The following is a 27,167-nucleotide window of genomic DNA, read 5'->3' as shown; positions in this document are numbered from 1 at the left end:
ACGTAATTTGAAATCAATTTATTGTCATAAAAACTGATATAAGCTTGTCATGCATTAATTACAATCTCCAGTATTAATACATTCTAGAGTTTACATTTTTTAAAAAAAAAGAACTTGCATATGTTCTCTTAAAGTGAACATGGGAGAGGGGCAGAAATTATATACAATATTACACTCTGACTTTGACACTTGATCGGTCTTAAGGCCAGCCGGCCAACCACTCCCAAAGCAGTGATGAGAGTGGTCTGTGGTAGCAAGCTATGGCAATTGGTTTACATCAGAGACCAAGCCAACAGTCCCTGCAGATAACCAGCAGCGTTCATAAACAACTTTACAGCAAAATAAAAAATTAGTATTGCTTACCAAAACATAATACAGAAACATGGCTTTAAACTCAACATGATAGGTTGTAAAAGGCTGCAAGATTTTTCGCCAGTCTAGATAGAGTTGTAGGCTGATACCCGTGGCCAATTTAAGCCAAAACATTCCCATTTTCCAAGAATTATACAGATACCAGCAAGTCCACTTTAAGCAGCAAATTATGCACATCTCAAACCTCTTACATCAACCACATATACACCCTCATCCAAATTTAACCCCGCTCCACTCCAGCAATGCTGCAACAGGTGATATATAGTAAACAATAATCTAATTGCATTCTAATGATGAGAATTAGATATCAACTGTATAATACAAAGAACAAATACACTGCAGCTTCCAAGAAAAACACAGCAGCAACATTGAGATTGATGTTTGCCACAGCTGCAGTTGGCATCCTGCACTTAGAAGGTTGGCCTTTGGGGTTCATGATTATTTGAAGCAGACACAAGCAGGACAATCATCTGAGTCTGTGCCTCATTTACTAGAAAATTGAGCTGACTTCCTAAACAAACAAGCACAGAGACAGACAACTGATCATAGACAGCAGAAAATCTAATGAAATACGTAGCACAAACGGAAAACCTTTAATGACAGATTCATTTTCTGCTGATATAACCATGCAAACCTAGAAGTGCAGCCAGTACTAAGACTCTGGCCATGGCCATCTTCTAGTCTAACAATTTCAGCATCTATTACTAATTCTTTGGCTAAAATAAATTATTTTTTTGTCTTTGGTACAAACTCTTTGTCCTTTTTCACATTTACCCCTGTTCCCACTGCCTTCTTTTGGGTTGTGTTTTAAATTCCTCAGCATGGCTTCATTTTAAAATGATTTTTTTTAAAAACAAGGGTAGACAGTGAATTTACAAATTGACAAAATTTCCTTTTTCATTAATTGTGTTCATCTTCACCAATACATTAATTTACTTCATCAAGTATTATTTATGTACTGACTATGCAGCAGGCAATTGACAGTAAAAAGCAAATTCCCTATTTGCTCCTTGCACAGGCAGTTGTTGGGAAGCAGAAGAAAAAACTTTCCCCATCAAAGTTTAAGTATGAATGACACCACTGCTTCAGTTCCATCACAGCCATCTCTGCCAATGCAATACATATTAATGTATACCACAATGAGCAATGGAGAAGGGATATGTCAGAGAGAAACCACCTTTAACAGAGATTGGAAAGCCAGTATCAAGAAGATAGACACACTCCCCCAGTTCACATAAGCTGCTTGTGTCTGACAAGAGGTCAGGATAACACTACTAACACACTGTAACCTGAAACACACTCACAAATCAGACATTTGATCAGCCTCCTTTGCCCACTTCCACAACCAAATGAGTACAAACTGCCAAATTGTTTCAGCAACAGGGAGTAGCACTTCCTAATTTCTCAACAAGTAACACACCAACCTCATTTGGACATGTATTAGCATTCATTCATTGCATCTTGGTTAAAATACTGGAGAATGAAGCATCTTAGTGTTGCGGAAGGAGATTCCCACATTGGAACCACTAAAAGTAACAGGGATGCCCATGAACTGGTCTTGCCAGCAACACTTGTATCCTCAGAATTGATAATTAGCAGGCTGACACTGCAAAGAAGAGGTTGCTGAATGTCCAAACACTATTTCTACACTCTCAATAAAGGAACCCAAAACTCTGGTTGACCATTACTATCCATGTTTGCTGCCTGTCCTGAGTCTCTCCAGCTTCTCTTTGTTCACTCAAGATCCCATCACTACAGATTTATGCTTCTCTCAATTCTACTTGTTATTTATGTTACTTCATATTATCAGAATATATATTACAACAACATCAAAAACCAAACCTTCTGAACATCAGCTGTAATAGAAACCAATACATGAGGTGCTTCCTATTCTGGAGATTGTATTAAAAATTAATTGAGTAAAAATATTCTTCATCAGGAGATTGGGTGCTTTTGCTGTCACCAAAATACTAACTCTGTTCATAGATGATGTTTGACCAGACGATATTACTAGCATTTTCTATTTATGTTTCCATTTCCCAGTACCCTGCTACTTCATTCTCCAATGTGGTGGGATTTCCTAATTTCCAAGTAATGTATTCCTTAGTATTCAAAGGCCAGCAGAAACAGGGCTGGTATATGACACACAGAAACATCACTCTCATTTACCCCACAATGTCAGCGAGTTAAGCAGTGCTGCACAAGAAATCTGAAAACCAAGGTTTTATAATTTGCACAGCAGACACATTTTAAAAATTAAAGGCATAAAACTAAGGAAGGAGACAAGGTGAGGTAAATCATCCATGAAATTTTACATTTCTTTTTAATAAATGGTGTAGTGGTTAGTGCAATGCCTTTACAGTGACAGCGATCAGGTCTGGACCTGGGTTTGAATCTCATGCTCCCTGTAATGAGTTTGTATGTTCTCTCTCTATATCTGCCTGGGTTTTCTCTGGGAGCTCTGGTTTCCTCCCACCCTTCAAAAATGTACCAGGGTGTCGGTTAAGGGGTTGTAAATTGGGCAACACAGACTCACAGGGCCAAATTGGCCTGTTACAGGGCTGCATGCCTAAATTTTTATAAAAATTAAAAATAAAGCCAGATATCATCACTGGGAGATACAAAAGTCATCAGCATGATTAAAAAAAAATTAACCCACTCCACAAACTTGCTCCAGAATTTCACAACCTGAATCTGCTTAATTCCTTTCTATTTCAAAATTGACTGTGGAATCTGTGTTGCTTTCCTAAATGCTTCAGAGATTAAGATTGAAATTAAAATTTCTCCAAACCAGATTGAATGGCTCTCTGGACAAACATTCTTAAGAGGCTTTCAAATTCCCTTCCCTTTCTTTTGGGAATAGATTACATGAATCAAGTGTTTTGTAATCTACAGCTAAAGGAGGATAGGAAATAGTTTTACAGCATCAACACTAAATATTCATATGGTTTATATAGTTACGTTATTTTAAAGTCACTTGTTAATCCTACAAGACTAACCAAGACCTTAATAATTATCCCTCAATCAAAATCAGTTTTGTGTGCTTCTAACATCACACAAGAGCATTGCTCTTATGTTTAATCACAAAATCACAGCTAGTTTTGGATTGCTTAGCTAACACTGGACAACAATTTTTTTTCAAAAGGTTTGCTTCCTGAACGCAAAGATAATTTCAGATTTGCTGTATCTTGTAGGAAATTGGAGAAACATTAAATTAACTTTTATTGAATTTAACATGTTTAATTACATAATGATGCTGATACATTGTGTTACTTCAACTGATCTAAAAATGTTTTACCACTGATTTTTGTTTGTACTCAACATCTGATGCCTCTTGTGTCAGTGTCCAACAATAGTCAGCCAGCATTGATGGATTTCAATTGCCATGATACCACTTTTCCATGGTTGCAATGTCCTGGTGAAACCTTTCACCATGTTTATCACTGACTGCACCAGGATCAGCAGGGAAGAAGTCCAAAGTTTGAATGCAGAAAATGAATTTTCAATGACATGTTGTAATTCATGGTTTTGTATGATTGAAGCACGTTGTCAATCAACTATATGTAGTTTAGTGCTTTGTAGTTGCCAAGAAAATTCTCAACAACATCTTTAAATGCTCCATGTCTCTTGTGGCTTCAGAAATTGCAACTGTCGTCATGCAGCACTGGTCTCATGCCTGAAGGCAGATTGGGGTATTCAATAGAATTCTTATTTTTAGCAGAGAAGCCAAATACATCGACCAGACAGAAATTACAGACTGACACCGTCACAGTGATCTTTCTGTTCTTGCCATATCATTGGGACTGCAAATGGCATTGACTTCCTCGCTCTCAAGTTGACTCAATATGTTACACAACAAATGAGAGGAACCCAGGGTTTTTCTTCGACATCAATTTTATAACCGAAGTAGAGCTTGTAGTCTTTCTTAATAAGTGCAGTCATGCTGCATCTTTGAGTCTTCAGTGCATACTTGCCACAAATGTAACAGAATATATCACAGCCACTATCCTATTGCCTGAAGAACACGGGCATCAACATGCATTCATCTGTAGACTCACCTTCTGATTGGACACCCTCCTATCAGGTAGCTTTAGCAATGACCTCTCTGGCTTTCTTATAAATTCCTTCCACCTAGACCCTTATCACATCCAATTAACACCTTTAGATTCCTCCCCCATTGTTTGAATTCTGAGACTTTCTGTTCTACCCTCCTTCTGCCTTTTCTGATTTTTCCTTGAAGGCCCGAAATGTCAGCAATATATTTTTGTCAAAACGATTCTCGATGCTGAATAAACCAGCTGAGTTCCTCCAGTATTGTGGTGTTTTTACTATCTGTATATGAGAGCTGATGTTATACCCTGTCTGCATCTATCCTGACAAAGCACGTCCAGGACTAAGACAACACAAATACTCCCCAACATATGTCCGTGTTCCGTTCTGGATGACCGGTCGTATCTCGGAATGGACATATGTCGGAATTGCCCTACCTGTGATACTGAAGAGTAAAACGATCGATTTCTTTCCATTCTCTATCTCCGAATCCTTATCATTCTCTCTGTTGCTGTGGACACTGAACACCCAGGACTCTACTGGCCTCTAAAAACTGTCTGACCATCAGAATATTGAGCAATGGAATTAGAAAAAAAAATGGGAGACAAGGAGTTAAAATGCAGGGAAATATCTCAATAGGGTGGCCACCAAATCCAGCTCTTACGAGAGGTTGGCCACTACTGCCAACCTTTTGAGAGAGTTGCTATTTTCCATAGATAGGCCGATTTTCACCATAATTGCATGTTCTGTATTTTTTCTTTATTTTTAAAAATTTCAATTGATTGTGCGGATGGACACAAGTCGGGGAGTAGCTGCATTTGCATAGCATCTGCAATGAGTGCATGTATCCCCAGGCCTGCTTGGACTGACCAAAACAGCTCGCTTTATGGGCAAAATACTAGTAGACTTAAAATAGGACAGGAAGACACAAAACTACTTTATTTCTAAATTGCAGTATGTGATAAATTTTTCAGGTGATTTCGTGATAAGCAGCCCAAAATTCATAAAATATACCCAAGAGTTCAGGAAGCAAAATCTTCATTGTCCAGTGTAATCTGTTTAAATAACAAAATTGGTCGTAGCTGTTTTTCAGTGTTCAAGAAAGTACATACAGTTTATATTCTCCAAGGTCTGCTCTTCAGGAAATTGCAGCTGGGAAAAAAACTCAAAACCACGAGAATGGAAGCAGCAAATTTCAGGAGTACTGAGACATACTCTACATGGCAGAATTAATGGTATGGTGGCATATTTTAGATTAATATCAAGGTAAGACAATATAAACCAAGTAAAATAATTTTAAAGTAGCTAAGAATAGTGATTTGGAGATTTATGTACTGATATAAATGAAGGTCCTGAAACAAATTTTAGCAGATTATGAGATTTTTGATTTTCTGAAAATGAGAAACAATAGAGAGGCGGTTAAAATTAATCTTTACAACTCATTACTTGATATTTTGCTAAGAGACTGTGTTCAATCATATTTATTCTGGGAACACTGCTTCAGGAAGAATGTCAAGGCCATGGAGAGGGTAAAGAGGAGGTTTTTAAGGATAATACCAAATATGAAATAATTTATTTATATGGAGAGACTAGAGAAACAGGTTTATTCTTAAGACATAAAGGATTAGTTAATATCAGCATGAATTTGGTTAAAGAAAATAGAAAGGTCAATAAATAGATAATTGGTAAGAGGACAATGGAGATACAAGATTTTTTTCCAGTGGATTATAATCGAGAATTCATTGCCTGAAAATCTGTTGGAATGGAATTTATTACAACTTTCAAAAGAAAACAGTATGAAAATATTGCAGAACATGAAAAAAAAATGCAGGAGATTTGCTCCAATCACTGGTTCTTTCATTGAGACAGTTAAGGTGGGTCCAATGCCTCTTTCTGTGCAACAAAATTCGACAGTTTATATCCACTATCACTGAAGTGTGCATGTAAAATTACTTATATTACAAAAGGACAAAAACTGCATTACACAGTCAATTACTTTAGCAGTGTAATAGAAAAGCATTCTATAAATTCGTTACATTTAAAATTTACAAGTGGAAATTGATTCTCAATTTGATCATCTTAATCATATGATTTCTTGACCTGGGGTAGAAAGTCTTTTCCCTGCTCAAGATTTTCTAGATCTCACAAATAAGTAGCTTGTGCTACCTACATGCCCCTCATTAACACCAAACTCAAATTTCGGTCCAAAACTTCAGAAATTTTGTTTTGAAAAAATAGTTCACAAACTTGAACAGATCAGATACCAGAAAATTAATGTTAAGGAAAAAACAATTCAAAAACAAGTAACATGCAGCAAAAACTCTATCATTTCTCTTAAGAATTCTCATTCTAGGAGACAAAAAAATTCATCATGTAGACACAAATTCAGACATTGAATAATACAATTTTTTCCATTTTAAACGAAATTGGTCACTCAATCTTGGGTGATACAAAAAAAAATGAACAAAAATAAGACAATGACATCAAGCCGAGTGTAAGACATGATGCATTCAGATTATACCAATGCAATGTTCACATATTAAGCACCGAGATCTATTTAAGTTTTTGGCTAAGGTGTTTTCAGAGCTGTAGCGAATAGGAGCACCAAAGAAAGAGTGCGCTACAGAAAATTGGAAGATGCTGAATGGCACAGGCTATGTTGCAGTAAATGAGAGCACAATTCACAGGGGTACACATTAGTGAACAGGCATACTATTTTTAATGCAGAGAGATCTTTAATGAATCAGAATACCGTATACTGGACAAGTGCTTTACTGAATGTGAATATTGTCCACAGGTTATTCTGCAATGAATGGAAAACTATCAGAAGACAAAACAGGGCACAGGATGCTGCAGAGAAGGGACATAATCTGTACCCACCATTATGCAGTGAATAAGAACATTATGTGGAGGAACTATTGGAGTAAAATTGGAATACCAAATACTGTGTATGCTAAAGTAAATGGGGATGTAGTGTACAGGATGTAGGTTGTACTGTGGTGCATAAGAAGATTTTACAAAGGATGGGCCTTAGAGTACAAGAACACTGCATAGAATGCTGTAGTGAATGAGAATAGATCGATACACAGGGTTCTGCTGGAGCAAAGTGAAACATTGTACAAAAGTGTAGCTGGAATTCAGTGCGAAAAGTACTGACATATATGAAAGATGTTCACACCAAGTATCGATTGATGCAGGCAATCACATGAATCTTCTCAAAATCTTAATGTTACCTGGTAGTATAAAAATGATATGGCGGTGTTCCCTATCTGCTACAATGGCTCTGCAAAATCTCAGCGCTCTCCACGGGATCCAACTGCCCAGTCCACCTGCCATCGGCTCTGTACAGGCTTTAAACGGCCTGTTAAAGAAGCTGATGGTGGTTTGTTTTAAAATTCCACAACTGCAAGGTCTGGCCTGAGATGTCAGCGCCTATGATCGGAGGTGGCCACAAGTGGTTGCAGACTCAAGGGAAGCAGACAACTAGCGCAGGGCACCAGAAAATGGGTAGACCTTCCCGCCCCCTGAAAAGGAGATAACCTATGGGATGGTGACCTTGGCATAGACCAGTGAGGGGCTCGGAGGCTGAAGAGCACACAGGTGACAGGCTGTTGGCGACTCAAGGCGAGGAATCCATGTACGACCAAAATGCACAAGGGAGCTGGAGCCTTCCTGAGGATGTCATGACATCTGGAACTCAGGTTGCTGATGGCTTCATCTGAAGGCTGTGTAGCTGAAGGAATGCTGAAGACGAAGCCATGGATATTCAGTTGGTATTTTCAAACTGCAGCACCCAGGTAGCTCTCCTAGAACCCGGGTGAAATTATTGGGTAGTCGGTACCTCCTGCTCTTTTCAAACAGCAGCCTAACTGATAACACAAATATTTAAGGGGGATCCCATCCCTGCAAAGATGTGGTGAGTGACACGTTATGCATTCACAGGCAGCCCCACGGGGAATCCCCTATTCCCTGTGTTCTTTCCGTTCCCTTTTTGTTTAAAGGGAAGTTCTCATAAAGGCCACCCCATCTGTCCGTCGGCCCCCTGCTCCCAACCATCAGTCACCCCCCTCTAACTCACCACTTGGCAGTAGGGATGCAGGGCTGCCGAACAGTGTTGCCAGATGTCCAAATTATTTAAACCCCAATCAGGCATGAAAACCACCCCAAAAATAACAGGGGGGGGGGGGAGAGGGATGCTGCTGCCTTGAACGTTTGGTGGGGGGGGAAAGAGGAGGGTTCTGCCGTGACATGCTGCTCCGGTTTGAGGTGAAAGCTCAATGCAGGAACAATGGCCATCTTAGTTATCCATAATCCCCCAAACTGGCACTGGCAGAGCAGTTCAAGTGGCATGGGGGATTATTGATAGGGAAGACGGCCATTGATCCTGCATTGAGTCAGCCTGGGGTTCTTGTGATGCATGTATGGAAGCGCTGACATCACCAGATTAACCGGGTGAGCCATTTGCCCTTTCAAATCCGAGGAGGATGGCTCCGCAGCTTTTACCGGGTTTCCAGACCACCTCCAAGGTAGGTCTGGAACCTGGATGAATTTTGACCTGGCTTGCCTGGTTCAGACCTTTCAAATAGCCTGATCCCAGGGTCTTTAACTGAGTAAATTGCCCAGTTAACCCTATTTAACAAGGCAATTTGAAAGGGCTTAGTGACTCTGGAGGGACTCTCTTTTGCTTCTCTTTCTCTGGCTGTAAGGGGCAGTGGGCAATTTTTGCTGACAGTGAATCTTTGTCTCCCTTACAGTAGACTAAAGGTCATTTCATGTAATATCACACTTACTGTTTTATTACATGATAATAATCTAGTATTTAGACTGCATTAATATTGAGCAACAAAATTGGTGGCTATACTTTTGTCACTGAATGACATTGGAATAGATAGTGTGCAGTGTATGTCAATAAATGAAGTGCTAATAGGTATAGAACTTTGATTGTAAATAGTGGTAGGAAAAAGACACCAGCAAAGAGGGTGTCCGGTTTGTTAAGGAGACTAAAGCAGCTATGATTGCTCATAGAGCAAAGACATTAAGGTTTAATAGAGACCTTCAAAAATATCAATGCATTTAATAAAAAAAATAAAACTCTTATCACAGGTAGGTTTGCTGATAGCTGGCAAATATATAATTAAGATAGGTGGTGAAAAAAAGAGAAAGAATCTTTTTTTTGAATCTTTTTTTTAAACATAGTGAGGTATGATGATCTGATAATGTGCTTGACAGGGTGTTGATTGGATTTAAATGGAAAAGGATAGATACCCGAGATGTAAAAAATTGCAAAGCTATGGAAAGAGAACAGGAAACCAAGATCCGCTGCAGGCACATTGGGGTGAAAACTTACTGTATGAAATTTAAAGGATGAACAATCACATACAGGAATTTTGCAAAAGTTGCTCTCTATGTAATAAAACAATGCACCACACAACGAAATGATTCTTTAACACATGGCTTTCTGTGGTACAGAATTGGTACCCATAACCTGACTTGAATATTGACTGCAAATATGCTGTACGGTAGGTACTTGTTATTTTTCATGTGACCTCCAACCTTACCTTACCTCTTGTAAAGCAACTGGTTTCCTGTCCTCATGGGTGAAACCTATCTAGAAACTGAAAAAAATATTCACTGAGGTCTAAAATATTAAATAACCAAGGAGAGCTGCCAGTAACCACGATGGGATTTTTAAAACACTGAATTGACTTTGGAAATTCCTTTCTCCAACACTAACCTACTCAGCCACTTGAATCCAGATACTATCGTCAGGTTGTTCACTCGGCAGTAGTGACTTCAGCAATTGAACTGAATTATTTTGAGTTGATAGATTTTTACCTTTTAGTTTTTGCTTTTTGATCTAGCTGACTTTTCTAAAAGGCATGTCTCCCATGACATCAGATTCCATTTTCCTCAGACGTTCAAGGCAACATCTTCATCCCCTATTTTATCTGCATTTCCTCCTCAAAAAACGATGACATGTGTGACTCTTTTCAGTGATTACTGGGAGGGCATCTTAACCCAGTCCAATTTTGACTTCTGCTGCACACTTTTCCTTTCCATAGGCGCTCCAGTGAATCTGAATCAAGTACGCACTTCCTCAGCTGATGGATACCAAGCCAACTGTACCCTTCAGTTGGGGTAGGGGACCGCTAACCCTAAGAAAACAGCAATGATCAAATCAAGGGCTCGTATAGCTCATCTGCCAACTGATTTCTCAAATTAAAGCATTAATGGAAATAAATGAGTCAACTACAAAAATAATTGAATGCATTCACAATCCTAATCTTGTTCTGTGACCTCCATAATAGACTACAGACAACCCTCACGTTATGAAAATGTTGCATTCCTAGAAAATTGTCATTATAATTTTCCATAACATGAAGCTCTATAATTTGCTCATGCGTTAGGAGAGTCAAATTGGAAAAAAAAATGCTGTTTACTTGTTGTTTTCCACACAAATTCTGAGAGTGAATTTTATTCCAAATTTTGGATGCAATTTGCGAATTCATGTGAGGGGGGAATATTTGTGGCCTCAACATGGGTTTGCCTGTATTCCTCAGAGTGCAAAGAAAGTTCAACATTTTAGGAAGTCATAGCTTCTCTGCTTCAGTCTTCAGTATGTCAGCTTGAAAATTCAATTTGTTTAATGCTGTCAATGCTTTGGCCTAGAGAAGTTTCAGTCAGATTTATTTATTTGCATTGTAACTGCTAACTAACTAATCATAGTTCTATCTTCCCTACATTTAGATTGAATTACCTACTGGTGGGGAACTGGTTAATATTTTTCAGCATCATTACCATCCTGTTTGACTGAAGTTCTGCCCTGTGATCAGAAAATCTGTGAGATTGAGGAGCTCAGAAGAGTCTGGGATTTATTTTGACAAGAAACACGCAAATGTTGAAATTCAATTAATAAAACACAACAGTACTTTCCTAACAATTCAAGGGGATACTCCCACTTCAAACCTGAGCTTCCTATTACAAAAGTCTGACATTTATTACATTGGAAAGGTGCCAATTAAGAAGTCTTCCAATAATTATAAAGACAGAACTCTTCGAAGTCAAATCACCACTGACATTTAGTTTAACTATATGAAAGGAAAACATTCCTTTCCTTTGGATCCGCCTACTACGCATCACCCACCCTCCCCCCATGACTAACTGGGAAGCTTTGAAACAAAAAGCCCAGCACCTACCCCAACACTAAGTCCCATTATATAACAAAGCATCGATATTTACACAAGTAGAGCAATTTGACTTTACAAGTGAAACACAACACTCCACTGATCCAAGGACAAGCAATCCTACGAAGTGTAACCAATTTAACTTTGTAGGAAGATGTACACTGTCAAAGTTTTAAGAAGAGCAGTTAATATATCACTCCAAATACTGCAGATTATGAGTGCACAGGGCAGCTGACTCATCAACAGTCCCTACTCAACCTGGTGTTGTCACCCCGTTTGGGTGGAGCTGGAGGTGGTCCACGCCGTAATGTTGCATAGCCTGAGATGTTGCCAGATGCATATGAGCTGCTTGATTCCTGGTCAAAGAGCAATTCTGGAGGAGGAGGCGGAAGTGCCATGTCATCCATGGTGGTGATGTGTTCTGCCTTGGATGGCCGCGTGGAAGCCAGTGAGCCATGTCGGGTGAATGACTTTCTCTGCAGAGTCCTATTGAGGTCAGCCAGGAAATGAGGCTGCACGGACAAGGCAGGTTTAGGAGATACTGGTACTGAAGCTATGGGAGGAACCTGGTGTTCCGAAGACTCTTCCTGTGTTAAGCGAGTGCTGTCGCTCCTTTTGGGAAGTACTGGTGGTGGTGCTTTCTTCGTTGAAGATTTGGACCATGTTTGCGGCTGAGGATTCACCACTGCTACCTTGGGTGGGACTGCATTGGAAAAGCCAGGGGCTGCCATCTCCAATGGAGGAGGGGGTAGAAGATCGAGATCTGGAGGAGGGGGAGGGAAATCTGAATCTGAAGGTGGTGAAGGAAACTCAGACACAGGTTCCTTTGAAATAGCTGGACCTCCTGGTCCTTTGCTTGTTGGCCCTCCTGACGGAAACATCAAATTAACTGCAGCCAAATTTAATTTACCAGGCTTTGAATGAGCAGGTGGAGAGGTGGTCATATCTGATGTGGAAAGTCCTGAAGGAACTGGTGGCTGTTCAAACTTATTACTGAGGGTTTCCACAGGCTTTCTGGATTCTCTTGCATCTGTACAACTAGGTCCTTTGATACTGGAGTGCCTCTGGGGTGTGGGAGGTGGCTTCTTTCCACCAGGACTAGAAGTTTTCTGAGGCTTTTTGATTGAAGTTGATTTGACTGGGGTGGGAGGAGGGGTGGGGTTAGGTGGAGGAGGTTGGGGTAGACTGCTTTCAGGAGGTGGTGGAGGAAACTCAGGAGATGGGAGGGAACCCGGCTGCCATTTAGGTTTTGCTTTCACAGCAGGAGGAGATGTAGGAGTTTGAAGTGGGGCTGGTGATGGCAGAGCAGTTGAAGTTGGAGGGAGAGGTTGGAACTGGTTTATGGATTGTTTTACTATGGAAACAGCAGTTGGTGCAGTGATTGGCATTTGTTCTGCAGATGGAGCCGACTTCTTAGTTGAAACTGAAGGAGGAGGAGAAGGAGTCAAAGGTGGTGGTGGTGGGGGCAGTGAGATTTGTGCAGCTGAGAACCTGGCTGCCTTCATCAAAAGTGGTGGAGGAGGAGGTGCTGGAGGGGTATCCATGTGAACAACATTAGGCGGTGATTTGAAAACTTTTTGAGGTTGATGACACAGAGAGGCTTCAAAAGGCACTCCTATCTTTTTGGTGATGGCACCCTCCAGAGGAGGTAATGGAGGAGGAGGTGGTGGAGGTGGTGGTGGAGCAGGAGGAGTCAAGGGTTGCTGGTCAGGCAGAAGAATACATTGCTGTTGTAACTTCTGTGGTGGGGGTGGGGGTGTGAAGGCAGGAACCATGGGAGAAGGGCTAGGTGGACCTAGTTTAAGAGAAGATGAAGCAGAGGCTATTTGAAGTGCTGATGGAGAGGGTGGGATTGGGGAGACTGGTGGAGGAATACTTTGACCATTATCTTCAATCAGCAGCTGAGGCTTTACAAGCTGAGAGGGTGGAGGTGGGGGTAGGACCTTTTGGACCATGGGCAGGGTTGCAAAGGAAGATGGAAAAGGCCTTTTGCTTGGCTGCTCTCTACCAACTGTGCTGTACTTGTTGAGTGAGGCAGCAGGTGGGGGAGGTGGTGGTGGTGGAGGAGGAGGTGGTGGGGGAGGAGAGGGCTGTGGTGCCACATGAGACACATTGATTCTGGTCTGAGGGGATGTTGGTGGTAGAGTTGAAGGATAGGATCTGACTGAATCTGTCCTGATCTGCAGAAAGAAAATGAATAAAAAGTTATAATTCTCCAGTGCATCTGTTCATAATGATCATTTTCAAAAGCAACCCTCTTCCTGCAGTCTGGTTTTAAGACAGCTCTCAAAAGCTGCTAGAAGTTGATAAATGTCCCATGAAAGGACAACCATTCTACTCTTTCTCCTCCTCTACCTCTACTGTCCAGGTACATGTAATGGAATCATTCTACATTTCCAAGTCAGTTTGTAGCTTGACAATGAACACCAATTAAGAGAGATGTGACTCATTCTGTGAATATGTTGATCACACATAGGTTTGAGGAATGGGTGCTTCAAGTAGTTTCAGTGCCTTCCTTTATTCCTATTCAGTCTCTTCTTCAGCCATTCATGTGTGAAAAAATGGATCTTGTTGGCAAGTCTACTATTTGCTATGCCTTGTAAATTGACCTTCGTTCTCTGCTGCAATCCATGAGGCAAAGCCACTCCCACAGTGTGAGGCATTGTTTTTTAGACAACTAAACAGGTGCAAAGTCATTTCAGAGGGTAGACGAGCACATTAGTGTGGGTATGGACACAGAGTAGGAAAACAGGTGAGTTTCTCTAAAGAATCAAACACAATGATTTTTTCATGACAAGGAGGGAGCATTGAGGTAGCATTTCTGATTAGGTTCATTAAATTAACTTAAATTTTCCAGTTGCCATAATAAAATGTGAAGTTGCAAGTTCAGGTCTCTGAAATAACAGTCCAATAACTTCTCTGCTGCTCTTCGTCGATCTCTCAAAGTGCTAAGGGATCAATGTGCCGGGATCAAACGAAAAAAGATTACCCAAACCTATCTCCCATCAGTCCAGACTGGATTTGAACCAAGGTTAGAGGCCCTCCAGATTTTTGTCTTGTGAACAAAATAAATGATTGGATTGTGGAAAAGTGCCAAAAAACATTTGAATCTTTTAAACATTATTCACAAGATTTGCTTGGACTCTCCAGTACAAAATAGATCACTTCTGTTTTTTCTTATCCAGATTTTGGGATGTAGGCATCAATGGCATGGTCAGAAATTCCAAATTTCCCTTGAGTAGATGGTGGTATTTCCATCAGGCTGCTTAGTAAGGAGTTTGAGAGTCTATACCCAAAATAATGTAGAAACAGTGATATATTTCCAGGTTAGCATGGTGTGCAAACTGGACAGTAATCAGATGGCAATCTTGCACCTATAGTATTTGCCCTTCTTGATGACAGATCATACAGTATACTGGAGCAACAATGTTGGAGAGAATAAATATTTAAGGTAATGGTAAAGCAATCAAGCAGGCTTATTAAAATACAGAAGCTCAAAAACAACCTGGATAGATTATTCCATTTACCTCTAACAACAAAAACAAACTTAATTAATTTGCTAAAAGCTTAAATTTTTTTTTAAGTTCAATTACATCTACACCTAGTCCTTAGTGGTACTTGTAGTTAAAGCATTAATAAATTAAATCACACCAGCAAAGATAATCACATTTTATTCCAACAAGTTAGTTTGTCTCATTCAAAAAAATTCTATCTTCCTGATTTCCTTTTACTTCCATTCTTTTTTGTAATTAAACTTAGAGGTTGATTGTTAAAATTGACCATAAATAAAGAATAAATACACAGAGATAGTGACCAAATGCTAAATGGAAAATAACAGTTAATCAATTGTTGGGCACAAAGCAAAATCTCATTTGAGTACATTGTCCTAACACATGATAGTGTAATTAAATCAGTTGCTGACAGCCAATCCGAATGTGTGAATGTAATAATATTCCATTATCTATTAGCTGTGAAAATTAAAACAGTCCCAATGAATAGAATCATCAGATGCATTCATACCCTGATCACACTATTTTTAAACGAGAGCATGATATGCTGTTCGGATTACCATTAATGCAGTATGTGTGTGTGAAGTGGCACATAGAACTCTACAGCACTCCAATCTTTGTACCACCTGCAAACTTGTCGATCTAATTTACCATAATCATCATCCAAATTACTGATATAGATGGCAAACAATAGACCCAGCACCAATCCTTAAGGCACACCACTCGTCACAGGGCTCTAGTCTGAGAGGCAGTCATACACTACCACTCTCTGGATTCTCCCAAAAACTATAGGTTCCATGGTTCTATGATATATGACATTTATTGCAAGTAAGTGTGAAGGGACAGATTTTAAAGAATGTGGAAAGGCAATACAAACTCAATGGTACAGATTCCAAAGAGATGGGAAGACATCAGAACCAACTGATAAGGATCGTCAAAAAGTAAGGGATCTTTGGCTTCATAGTGGCAAAGAGTACGAAAGATGGAAAGCTATGGCAAAGTTTTATTAATCATAGACATAGCTGGAGAATTGAAAGGAAGTCATAGGAAACATCTAATTACCAGACATCAGGAAAATGAGTTATGAGACAGGAGGAGGGTGGTTTCCTCAGAGAAGAAATGTTTAGGAGGGATACAAAAGAAATTATTTGGGACATTTTTGAAGGAAGACAAAGATGAAAATGTTGCAATTGGCAGTACCACTGATCCTCAGATACATATAAATAATATTGTGAGATATTGCACTTTGAAAGGTAAATGATAGCAAAATGACCTCTTTACACTTTATGTTCTCATTTTAATTTAAGGGGCACTGAACCAAAGAACTCCTAATTTCTTGCCGTCCAAACCTTTCCACCTGTCCCTTTCTAGTCTGGTTCTGCATAGGATATTTCCTGAAGATAATAAAAAAAGGGATAATTTTCAGGCTGTTGGAATTATGCAGATCACAAAAGTTAGTCACAGGCTGTTGTATTAATGCTGTCAATTGAATCCAAAACAGACAATGTTTAGAGAGAGGTTCTATTATAAAGGCAGATGTTAATAATAATAATTTTTTCCCTCTCACCCAAGCCAGTTTTTTAATACTGCAAATGGTAGTAAACTGGAGTAACACAAAAATGCTGGATGATCTCCAGTAGCATCCAGGAAGACCATGGAGAGTCAACATTTCAGGCTATAATCCTCTAACAGGAGTAGCAAGAAAGAGGACAGATGCCCAAAGAAAAGAGTGGGGAGGGCAACCATGGACTGACAGGTAATAAGTGAATACAGATGGGAAAGGGAAGAAATAGGGAAAAAATTAAAAAGTTAGGAAGAAGAGGTAAAGATGAAGGAAGATTCATTCTGATACAAGGACAGTAGATAATGAAATTAAGGAAAGAGGGTTGGAGCCAGAGGAATGAAGGTGTGGGCGACAGGCAGATAAAGAAGGTGGTAGAGTAGAAAGAGAAGAAAAAGACGAGGAAAGGGACCAGAGAGACCAGGAAAGCAAGGGAGGTGAGGAACATGGGGAGAGGTTACGAGAAATTGATGATGCCTGGTTAGACGTTGCCAAGACGGAATACAAGGTGCCATTCCTCCAATTTGCATATGGCCTCAACTTGGTAGTGCAGTAGGCCAATGAGAGTCATAACAATATGGGAATTGGAAGTGGAACTAAAGTGAATAGCCTCTAGGGGATCCTGACAGTTGCAGCAGACAGAGAAAGCGCTTAAAAGAGCAATCCCCCTGCATCTGGTTTTCATGATGTAGAGTCCACCACATAAGGAGCACCAGATGCAGGTGAAGTGTTGCCTCACTTTGCAAGGACTGCTTGGGGTTCTGAATGGTGCATTAAGGAAGTGCAGCACTTGGTGCAGTCGCAGGGATGGCCCCCTTTTTTAAAAAAATATTTTTGCGCACTTTTCTTCTGTTAAGCAGAATTCTGCTGAACTTAATTCTGATGCAAGATGATAAAATGTCTAGTCATAGGCAAGGTAATATTCCATGACATTACGCTGAACTTCATCGCAGGAGTCCAATTAATAAACTACCCTGGCATAATTGCTAAATGCCTTGCTTTCTCCAGTCATTCCCCACAAATCGATTGTCTGACATAACACATTGAACAGTGCAGGTGGAGCACTTCAGCCCACATCAATCTCATCCTTCCCTCCCTCATAACCCATAACTCTCCATTTTTCTTAAATTGATGTGCAGCCTCCACCAATTCCCCTGGCAATGTGTTTCAAGCACCCATCTCTCTTTGTGTGAAAAATATTATCCCCGAGGTCTCCCCTAAACTTTCCACCATTAAACAGATGTCCTCTGGAATTGGCTATTGCCGATTTGGGAAAAAGGTGCTGGCTGACCACTCTACCTTTGAGCCTCAATTTTATACATTCTATTAAGTCACCTCTAATCCTCAGTCACTCCAAAGAGGAAATCCTGGCTTGGACAATCTTTCTTCATAAGACACATTTTCAATCCAGGCAGCATCCTGTAAATCTTCTCAGCACCCTTTCAAGAGCTTCCACATTCTTCCTATGAGATGTCCAGAACTGAATGCAACTCAATGTGGTCTAACTAGAGTTTTATTGAGCTGCAACATTACCTCATGGCTTTTGAAGTCAATCCCCTGACCATGTGTCTTCTTGTTCATCCTATCAACTTGTGTGACAATCTTGAGGGATCTACAAATTTGGACCTCAAGATCCCTCTGTTCCTCCGTACTGGTAACAATCCTGCCACTAACCATGAACTCCATCTGCCACTTCTCCGTCCAACTCTTCATTCTGTCCATATCACATTTTAATGAATGAAAATTTTCTACACTATCCACACCACTTCCCAGCTTTGTGCCATCTGCAAATTTACTGATCCACCCCTCCACTTCCTCGAACAAGTAATTTGTAAAAATTACAAAGAGCAGGAGTCCCAGAATATTTCCCTGCAGCACACCACTAGCTACTGACCTTCAGGTAGAATACGCACCATATACAAACACCTCTGCCTTCTGTGCCCAAGTCAATTCAAAATCAATGCAGGCAAGTTTCTACAATTTGTTTGCCTCATGACAAGTATACCACAGAGAAGCTTGTCAAACATCTTAATAAATTCAAGAAATACATCGACCACCCAACCTTCACTGATTTTTTTTTTGTAACCTATTTGAACAATGCAATTAGGCACACAAGGCATGACCTGCCCCTTACAAAGCCACCTTACTATTCCTAAGAAGATTATGATTCTCCAAATGCTTGTAAATCCTGGCTCTGAGTCCTCTCCAATAATTAGCCCACCACTGATGAAATATTCACTGGTCTATAATTTCCAAGATTCTCTTTGCTACCTTTATTGACAAGGGAACTACATTTGCCATATTCCAATCCTCTGGTAATTTTGTAGCCAGGGAGGACCCAAAGATCATTGAAAAACCCGTAGTAATCTCTTCCCTTGCTTCCTGTGGTAAGTTGGGTATATCCCATCTGGTCCTGGAGTCTTAACTATCTGAATCCTTCTCTAACTTAGACATGCTCAAGCATATTTGCCTGTTCTATGCTGACCTCACACTTATCAAGGTTCATCTCCCATAATGACAGCACAAGGGCGGTACAGTTGGCATAGCAGATAGCACAACACCTCTACAGCACTGGTGATCGGGATTGGGGTTCGAATCCCATGCTGTCTGTAGCAGGTTTGTACGTTCTCCCCTCATCTGCATGAGTGTTCCCCTGGTGCTCCGGTTCCTCGCACCATTCGAAAAGTACAAGGGGTGTAGGTTAATTGGGTGTCAACTGGGCAAAATGCCTGTTACTGAGCTCTATATCTAAATTTATTTTTGATATATATATAAATGTCATTACAACGTAAAGGCTAATCTCAGTTTTATTTTTCCTATCATCTCCAGCATTTCAGTACCATAAATACTCTTCTTTCAAGTTGAAGATCAATTAAAATGCTTTTTCATTCACCTTGGAGTGTTGCTCCTCTAATTGTGTGCCCCTTTTCCAAGCTTCCGAGAAGATGGAGCTGACAATACTTTGAGAGCGAACATGTCCCGTAGACTGCAAGTCAGAAACACCACTGTCTGACTGATTTGAATGATTTGAATGAGATTCTGAAAATATAAAGATGAATTTAAATAGCATCTATTGAGTTCCTGCTGTGCAAACAACTTAAGAATTGAAATAATCTATCACATATATTAATAAACAGAGATAGAAAACAATACTCCATTAACAGTGTTAATTGACAGCTGAAAACTAAACAAGATTTAAAATTTGAGAAGAAGGTAGTTTGGGTTATGGATTCTGACAAAGGGTGTTCAACCCAGATAATAATCTTTCCTGATAGAGAAGGACATGGATAAAATTTGGTAATTGTAACATTATGTTGTTTTCACAAGAATGTTAAGTCATGAAGAAATCTTACTGCCTGCTATATATCCTGATGATAATTAGTAAATATTTTCCTGCCAGTTTCAGTGAACATTTTTGTACCAGCTTTAACTGCATGTGCTTTGATACTTCCTTTGATACTGTACGAAAACCAACAAGGTCGGGTCAGATACAGCAATGAGCTCTCTGAACCCTTCTCCATTAACAATGGCATGAAGCAAGGCTGTGTTCTCGCACCAACCCTCTTTTCAATCTTCTTCAGCATGATGCTGGACCAAGCCATGAAAGACCTCAAAAATGAAGACGCTGTTTACATCCAGTACCACACGGATGGCAGTCTCTTCAATCTGAGGCGCCTGCAAGCTCACACCAAGACACAAGAGAAACTTGTCCGTGAACTACTCTTTGCTGACGATGCCGCTTTAGTTGCCCACTCAGAGCCAGCTCTTCAGCGCTTGACGTCCTGTTTTGCGGAAACTACCAAAATGTTTGGCCTGGAAGTCAGCCTGAAGAAAACGGAGGTCCTCCATCAGCCAGCGCCCCACCATGACTACCAGCCCCCCCACATCTCCATCGGGCACACAAAACTCAAAACGGTCAACCAGTTTACCTATCTCAGCTGCACCATTTCATCAGATGCAAGGATCGACAACGAGATAGACAACAGACTCGCCAAGGCAAATAGCGCCTTTGGAAGACTACACAAAAGAGTCTGGAAAAACAACCAACTGAAAAACCTCACAAAGATAAGCGTTTACAGAGCTGTTGTCATACCCACACTCCTGTTCGGCTCCGAATCATGGGTCCTCTACCGGCATCACCTACGGCTCCTAGAAGGCTTCCATCAGCGTTGTCTCCGCTCCATCCTCAAAATTCATTCAAGCGACTTCTTCCCTAACATCGAAGTACTCGAGATGGCAGAGGCCGACAGCATCGAGTCCACGCTGATGAAGATCCAGCTGCGCTGGGTGGGTCACGTCTCCAGAATGGAGGACCATCGCCTTCCCAAGATCGTGTTATATGGCGAGCTCTCCACTGGCCACCGTGACAGAGGTGCACCAAAGAAGAGGTACAAGGACTGCCTAAAGAAATCTCTTGGTGCCTGCCACATTGACCACCGCCAGTGGTCTGATATCACCTCAAACCGTGCATCTTGGCGCCTCACAGTTCGGCGGGCAGCAACCTCCTTTGAAGAAGACCGCAGAGCCCACCTCACTGACAAAAGACAAAGGAGGAAAAACCCAACACCCAACCCCAACCAACCAATTTTCCCCTGCAACTGCTGCAACCGTGTCTGCCTGTCCCACATCGGATTTGTCAGCCACAATCGAGCCTGCAGCTGACGTGGACTTTTACCCCCTCCATAAATCTTCGTCCGCGAAGCCAAGCCAAAGAAGATTATCAAACTGCCATTCACTTCAGGTGCTTTGAAACAATTTTTTACATCTTGATTATGCACACATTCCTTGTCAGTCTCTCATATTTTGTGCCAGATTATCCATGACTTTCTTGCCTATGTCTAAATAACAATCTTAATTACCCATCATTTGAGTCTTTACTGACCTTCATTAGCTCCTGTTGAGCAAGAAACTTACTATACTAAGTTTTGATTTTCACCTTTAATCATTCTAGTCCTATTATTCTCTACTATTCCAGCAAAAGACTCAAGATTCTTCCTGAATTTAAATGTTTTTAAACTCTTCAACTTTAGTTCTGGAATTCCTCCCCAAACATCCATGCATCTCCCCTAAACGTGATCTTTAAAACTCCTCGGATCAATCTTTTGGTCTTCTGCCCAATGTTTTCTTATGGTCTTGTGTCATATTTTCTTCCATAAAACTTTTGAGACACTTGGATACATTAAAAGTGCACTATAAACACATTGTTGCTGATACTTTGTGTAAAAATCCACTTTAAATCAGTGTAAATATCTATCCAAATCTGACAGTCCACCAGCATTTCATTTCTTCAAACTTTGTAAATCAAACATTGTTAGAAAGTTTGAATTGCTCTGACCATCTTATCCATTTTTTTCCTCATTTTCTACATTCCCTGAAATTCATGAAAACATGAGCATGTCCCTTCTCTCCATGCCTTCACACTACTAGTTGTCAAGTAGTTCTTCTCTAATAGAGTGTCCTTCATAATGTTTGGGACAAAGACATTTTTTTCCTTTATTTGCTCTTGTGCTCCATTGTTTTAAATTTGTAATCAAACAATTTACATGTAGTTAAAGTGCTTGTGATGCGCGTCGAAAGAACCAAAGACTTGTTGATCCAAACCAAGGCTTTTATTAACTAAAAGACTGGAGCATATCACAAGCAGGTCGACCAGTCCAGAATGACCTGGTCTGGCTAGGAGAAATCCTTTAAGACTTGCCAGTAGGTGTGGCTACACTCTCAGCCAATCACAGTCATCCTACACTACCATCTGTACATATACACATTGGTGATAGAATCTGTACTATCACAGTGTCCATTCCAGATTTTATTCAAAGTTATATGTATACATTTTGGTTTGACCATGTAGAAATTACAGCACTTTTTATATCTTTCTTTGACTTGGCTTCGCGGACGAAGATTTATGGAGGGGTAATGTCCACGTCAGCTGCAGGCTCGTTTGTGGCTGACAAGTACGATGCAGGACAGGCAGACACGGTTGCAGTGGTTGCAGGGGAAAATTTGTTGGTTGGGGTTGGGTGTTGGGTTTTTCCTCCTTTGCCTTTTGTCAGTGAGGTGGGCTCTGCGGTCTTCTTCAAAGGAGGTTGCTGCCTGCCAAACCGTGAGGCACCAAGATGCACGGTTTGAGGCGATAACAGCCCACTGGCGGTGGTCAATGTGGCAGGCACCAAGAGATTTCTTTAGGCAGTCCTTGTACCTCTTCTTTGGTGCACCTCTGACACGATGGCCAGTGGAGAGCTCGCCATATAACACGATCTTGGGAAGGCGATGGTCCTCCATTCTGGAGACGTGACCTACCCAGCACAGTTGGATCTTCAACAGCGTTGGATTCGATGCTGTCAGCCTCTGCCATCTCGAGTACTTCGATGTTAGGGATGAAGTCGCTCCAATGGATGTTGAGGATGGAGCAGAGACAACGCTGGTGGAAGTGTTCTAGGAGCCGTAGGTGATGCCGGTAGAGGACCCATGATTCGGAGCCGAACAGGAGTGTGGGTATGACAACGGCTCTGTATATGCTTATCTTTGTGAGGTTTTTCAGTTGGTTGTTTTTCCAGACTCTTTTGTATAGTCTTCCAAAGGCACTATTTGCCTTGGCGAGTCTGTTGTCTATCTCGTTGTCGATCCTTGCATCTGATGAAATGGTGCAGCCGAGATAGGTACACTGGTTGACCGTTTTGAGTTTTGTGTGCCTGATGGAGATGTGGGGGGGCTGGTAGTCATGGTGGGGACTCTGTTTACATCCGGTACCGCACGGATGGCAGTCTCTTCAATCTGAGGCGCCTGCAAGCTCACACCAAGACACAAGAGCAACTTGTCCGTGAACTACTCTTTGCACTCGATGCCGCTTTAGTTGCCCATTCAGAGCCAGCTTTTTATATATGATGCCCTCATTTCAGGGCACCATAATGTTTTGGGCATTTGGCTTCACAGGTATTTTTTTATTTATCTTGTATGTTTAATTACTGCAATGGTGCAGGTATAAGAGAGCTTGGCTTGCTTCTAAGCTTTTAAGTCTATAATTGTCATTTTTCCATGAGTTGTGCCAATGAAAGTCAAAGAAGCTATTATGAGGCTAAAAAACAAGAATTAAATAGTAAGAGACATCGATCAACTTTAGGATTATCAAAATCAACTGTTTGGAACATCATTATGAAGAAAGTGCATATTGGTGAACTTAGAAATCGCAAAGGGACTGGTATTCCAAGGAAGACCTCCACTGCCGATGACAGAAGAATTCTCATCATAATGAAACTCCCGTCCGACAAACTCCTGTCCGACAGATCAGAAACACTCATCAAGAGGCAGGTGTGGATGTGTTAATGACTACTGTCCACAGAAGATGTCCTGAACAGAAATACAGAGGCTACGCTGCAAGATGCAAACCACCAGTTAGCCGTAGAAACGGATGGCCAGAGCCAGATTATAGTTTGCCAAGAGGTATTTAAAAGGCCCTGCAGAATTCTGGAAAAAGGTCTTGTGGACAGATGACCAAGATTAACCTGTATCAGGGTGCTGGCAAGAGCAAAGTGTGAAGTCATAAAGGAACTGTCCAAGATCCAAAGCATACCATTTGAGAAAAATGGTGGTGAGGGTGTTATGGCCTGGCATGTGTGGCTGCCACAGGTAATAGCACACTTATCTTCATTGATGATGTAACTGCTGATGGCAGTAGCAAAATAAATTCTGAGGTGTATAGAAACATCTTATCAGTTCAGGTTAGAGCAAATACCTCCAAACTCAAGGAAAAATGGTTAATGTACTGGTTAGCACAATGCCATTACAGTACCAGTGTTCGGGACCGGGGTTCGAATCCTGCACTGTCTGTAAGGAGTTTGTACGTTCCCCCGAGTCTACCCCGGGAGCTTCGGTTTCCTCCCACTCTTAAAAATGTACTGGGTGTAACTGGGCAGCCGGCCCTGTCATCATGTTGTATGTCTAAATTTAAAAAAAAATTAAAACTCATTTGATGGCATTTATCCTGCAGCAAGATAATGATCCCAAACATACTGTTAAAGCAAGAAAGGAGTTTTTCAAAGCTAAAAACTGCAAAATTCTTGAATGGCCAAGTCAGTCACCCAATCTAAATCTAATGGAGCATGCTTTCCAAATGCTGAAGAGAAAACCTAAGGGATAAGCCCCGAAACAAGCAGGAGCTGAAGATGGCTGCACCAGAGAAGATACTCAGCACCTGGTTATGGTTATGAATCACAAACTTCAAACAGTCATTGCATGCAAAGCAATAAGTATTAAACATGACTACCTGTAATTTAAAATACAGTGCATACCATTACTATGTCCCAAATGTTATGAAGCCCCATAATGAGGGGACTCTATGCATAAAAAGTGCTGTAATTTCTACATGGTCAAACCAAAATGTACACAAATACCCTTCAATAAAATGTGGAATGTGCACTTTAATCACGTGAATTGTTTGATTACAAATTTAAAACTGTGGAGCATATGGGCAAATAAAGGATAAGAAAATGCACCTTTGCCCAAAACATTATGGATGATACTGTATGTACATTAAAGCAAACTACTGTGAAAGGTGCAAAACTGAAAATAAAACAGAAAATGTTATGAACATTCAGTATATCAGATGGCATTAATGAAGAATGAAGAAAGACTGAATGCTCAAAGACTATGTTTTAGATCTTGAGAGTTAAAACATCTAACATCTTCCTCTTTTGTGAAATGCTACTCAAAATCAATAGTATTTCTAACATTTGCTACTTTTACATTCAGACAAACAATTTGAACCAATCGTCGCAATTTTAAAAATTGAGCATCCCTAACTATGCTACAGAGCTTCAAAACATGACACTGAGCTCTTTCACTCCAATTTGAAAATACTGCATCAATCCTTACAATATTACACTGCATCATACTAAGCCCATTCTCCCAGTGTGCATTCACAAATTCAGCCAGGAGAGCTGCCTTCACTCAATGCTGATGTACAATTTGAAGTAAGCACTCATCTTTTGTGGATCTTGTGCAGTGAACTTGCTTGCAGAAGCCATCTGAATTCAAAATGAAAAAGCCCTAGGCAGCAATGTTCCATGATAAGGGTAGGCCACAACAACACTGCACTCATGAAACAGCTGTAAATTATATTTTGACAGCTAACTTAGCCAAGTCTCCGTTTAACCAACTCTGATAATTCCCCAACAAGATGCCAGTCTGCTCTCAGAATCTTGAGCAGTTTGGTGCTAGAAAACTGCAGGAAGAATGCAAATGAAATGTCTGGAAGTTTGATGCTCCAGACCATAAACTTGCAGAAGTAAAAACAAAGGTATGAAGCTAAATTGTTGACAATTCCCATGAAGTCCTGATCCATTTTATCATCTCTTCCTTTGATGTATCCAGTCACTGCAATGAAAGCTATTTTCTCTCATCTCCCTGAAGAAATACTGCATCTCCAACTTTCTATGCACAAGGTCATCTATCATAATTTAATTTTATCAATTCAATATTTATATGATCAGTAATTCAAATCAGATGGTTAAAAATAAGATATTCAACAAATATTTGTGAAGGCAGAATACCATATATTTATAAGCCAAATAATCTATACTTCTCATGCAACCCCAATCCTTTCACTTTTCCCATCATCTAGGGGCTTGAACAGTCCTCCATGTGAAGCAGTGATTCATTTGCATTTCTTCCATATGATGCCCATAATGTGCTTTCCCCACATCGTAGAAACCAAACACAGGTTTGCAGGGCACTTGTGTTCAGACTGCAAGAGCAACCCCAAGTTTCCATTGGGTGTCACATTTATTCTCCATCTCAATTGGACTTTCATGTCTGTGGCCTCCTGCACTATTCCTTAAGCTTACATTGGCTCAATGATTTCAGTGGCAATAAACAATCTGGAAATTTCAGGAAACAAGTCCCCTCTTTTCTTTCAATCTACTCTGTTCTTCCCTCTCATTCCTCCTCCCCATTGTTTTCCCTTTTCCCACAACCTCCACCCAGATCCCTTCCATTCTCATCCCCTTCTCCTTTCCAGTTCTGTCCCAGACTGGAAGAAGATTGGGAAACTGCTTTGTTACACACATTTGCTCTCTCCGCTGCAACAGCAAGGACCTCCCAGTAGGCAACTATTTCAATTCTACAAATGATTGCCACACTGACTTGCCTATCCATGGCCTCCTGCACTGCCAAACCAATGTGCTGTAAATTAAACATATTCTGTCTGGGCACTCTCCAACCAGGCAGATCAACTTCTCCAATTTCCATTAAACCCCTCCCCAAGCCTCTCTCTTTCCCTCACTCCTCTGTCTCCCTCTTCCAGTTTCCCATCCCTTCCTTCTCCATCCTTTGCCCTCTCCCTGTATCACTTCTCAGCTTCTTTCTCTTCTAACCTCTAACCTGTATTCACCAATGACATATTACCTATTTTCCCTTTTATTCTGTCATCAGCCTGATTTCGATATTCCTGATGAAGCGCTCAGGCCCAAAACGGTGATTGCCTTTTATGTCTTAGGA

The 27,167-nt window shown here is 40.7% G+C and overlaps 1 protein-coding gene across 22 annotated transcripts in view; it reads right to left on the bottom strand.

The window, feature by feature from the left end:
• LOC138761720 (ras-associated and pleckstrin homology domains-containing protein 1-like) overlaps positions 1-27,167 on the bottom strand; it is a 285,406-nt gene that overhangs the window by 6,057 nt on the left and 252,182 nt on the right. For 17 of the 22 annotated variants that reach the window (XM_069934330.1, XM_069934332.1, XM_069934333.1 and 14 more), the window contains 2 exons: positions 19,570-19,715; positions 4-13,786 (listed from right to left, as the gene is read on the bottom strand). In XM_069934330.1, coding sequence (XP_069790431.1) covers positions 11,846-13,786; positions 19,570-19,715 — 2,087 coding nt within the window. In that variant the 3' untranslated portion in view covers positions 4-11,845. Of the gene's footprint in view, positions 1-3; positions 13,787-15,362; positions 16,510-19,569; positions 19,716-27,167 lie in introns of those variants that run through there. The other 5 variants (XR_011356454.1, XM_069934348.1, XR_011356453.1 and 2 more) reach the window with 4 other exon arrangements.

This window comes from Narcine bancroftii, chromosome 4, assembly GCF_036971445.1.
Source record: "Narcine bancroftii isolate sNarBan1 chromosome 4, sNarBan1.hap1, whole genome shotgun sequence".
Lineage (NCBI taxonomy): Eukaryota > Metazoa > Chordata > Chondrichthyes > Torpediniformes > Narcinidae > Narcine > Narcine bancroftii.
Note: the sequence above shows the minus strand (reverse complement) of the source record. Positions and strands in the feature narration are given on the sequence as shown.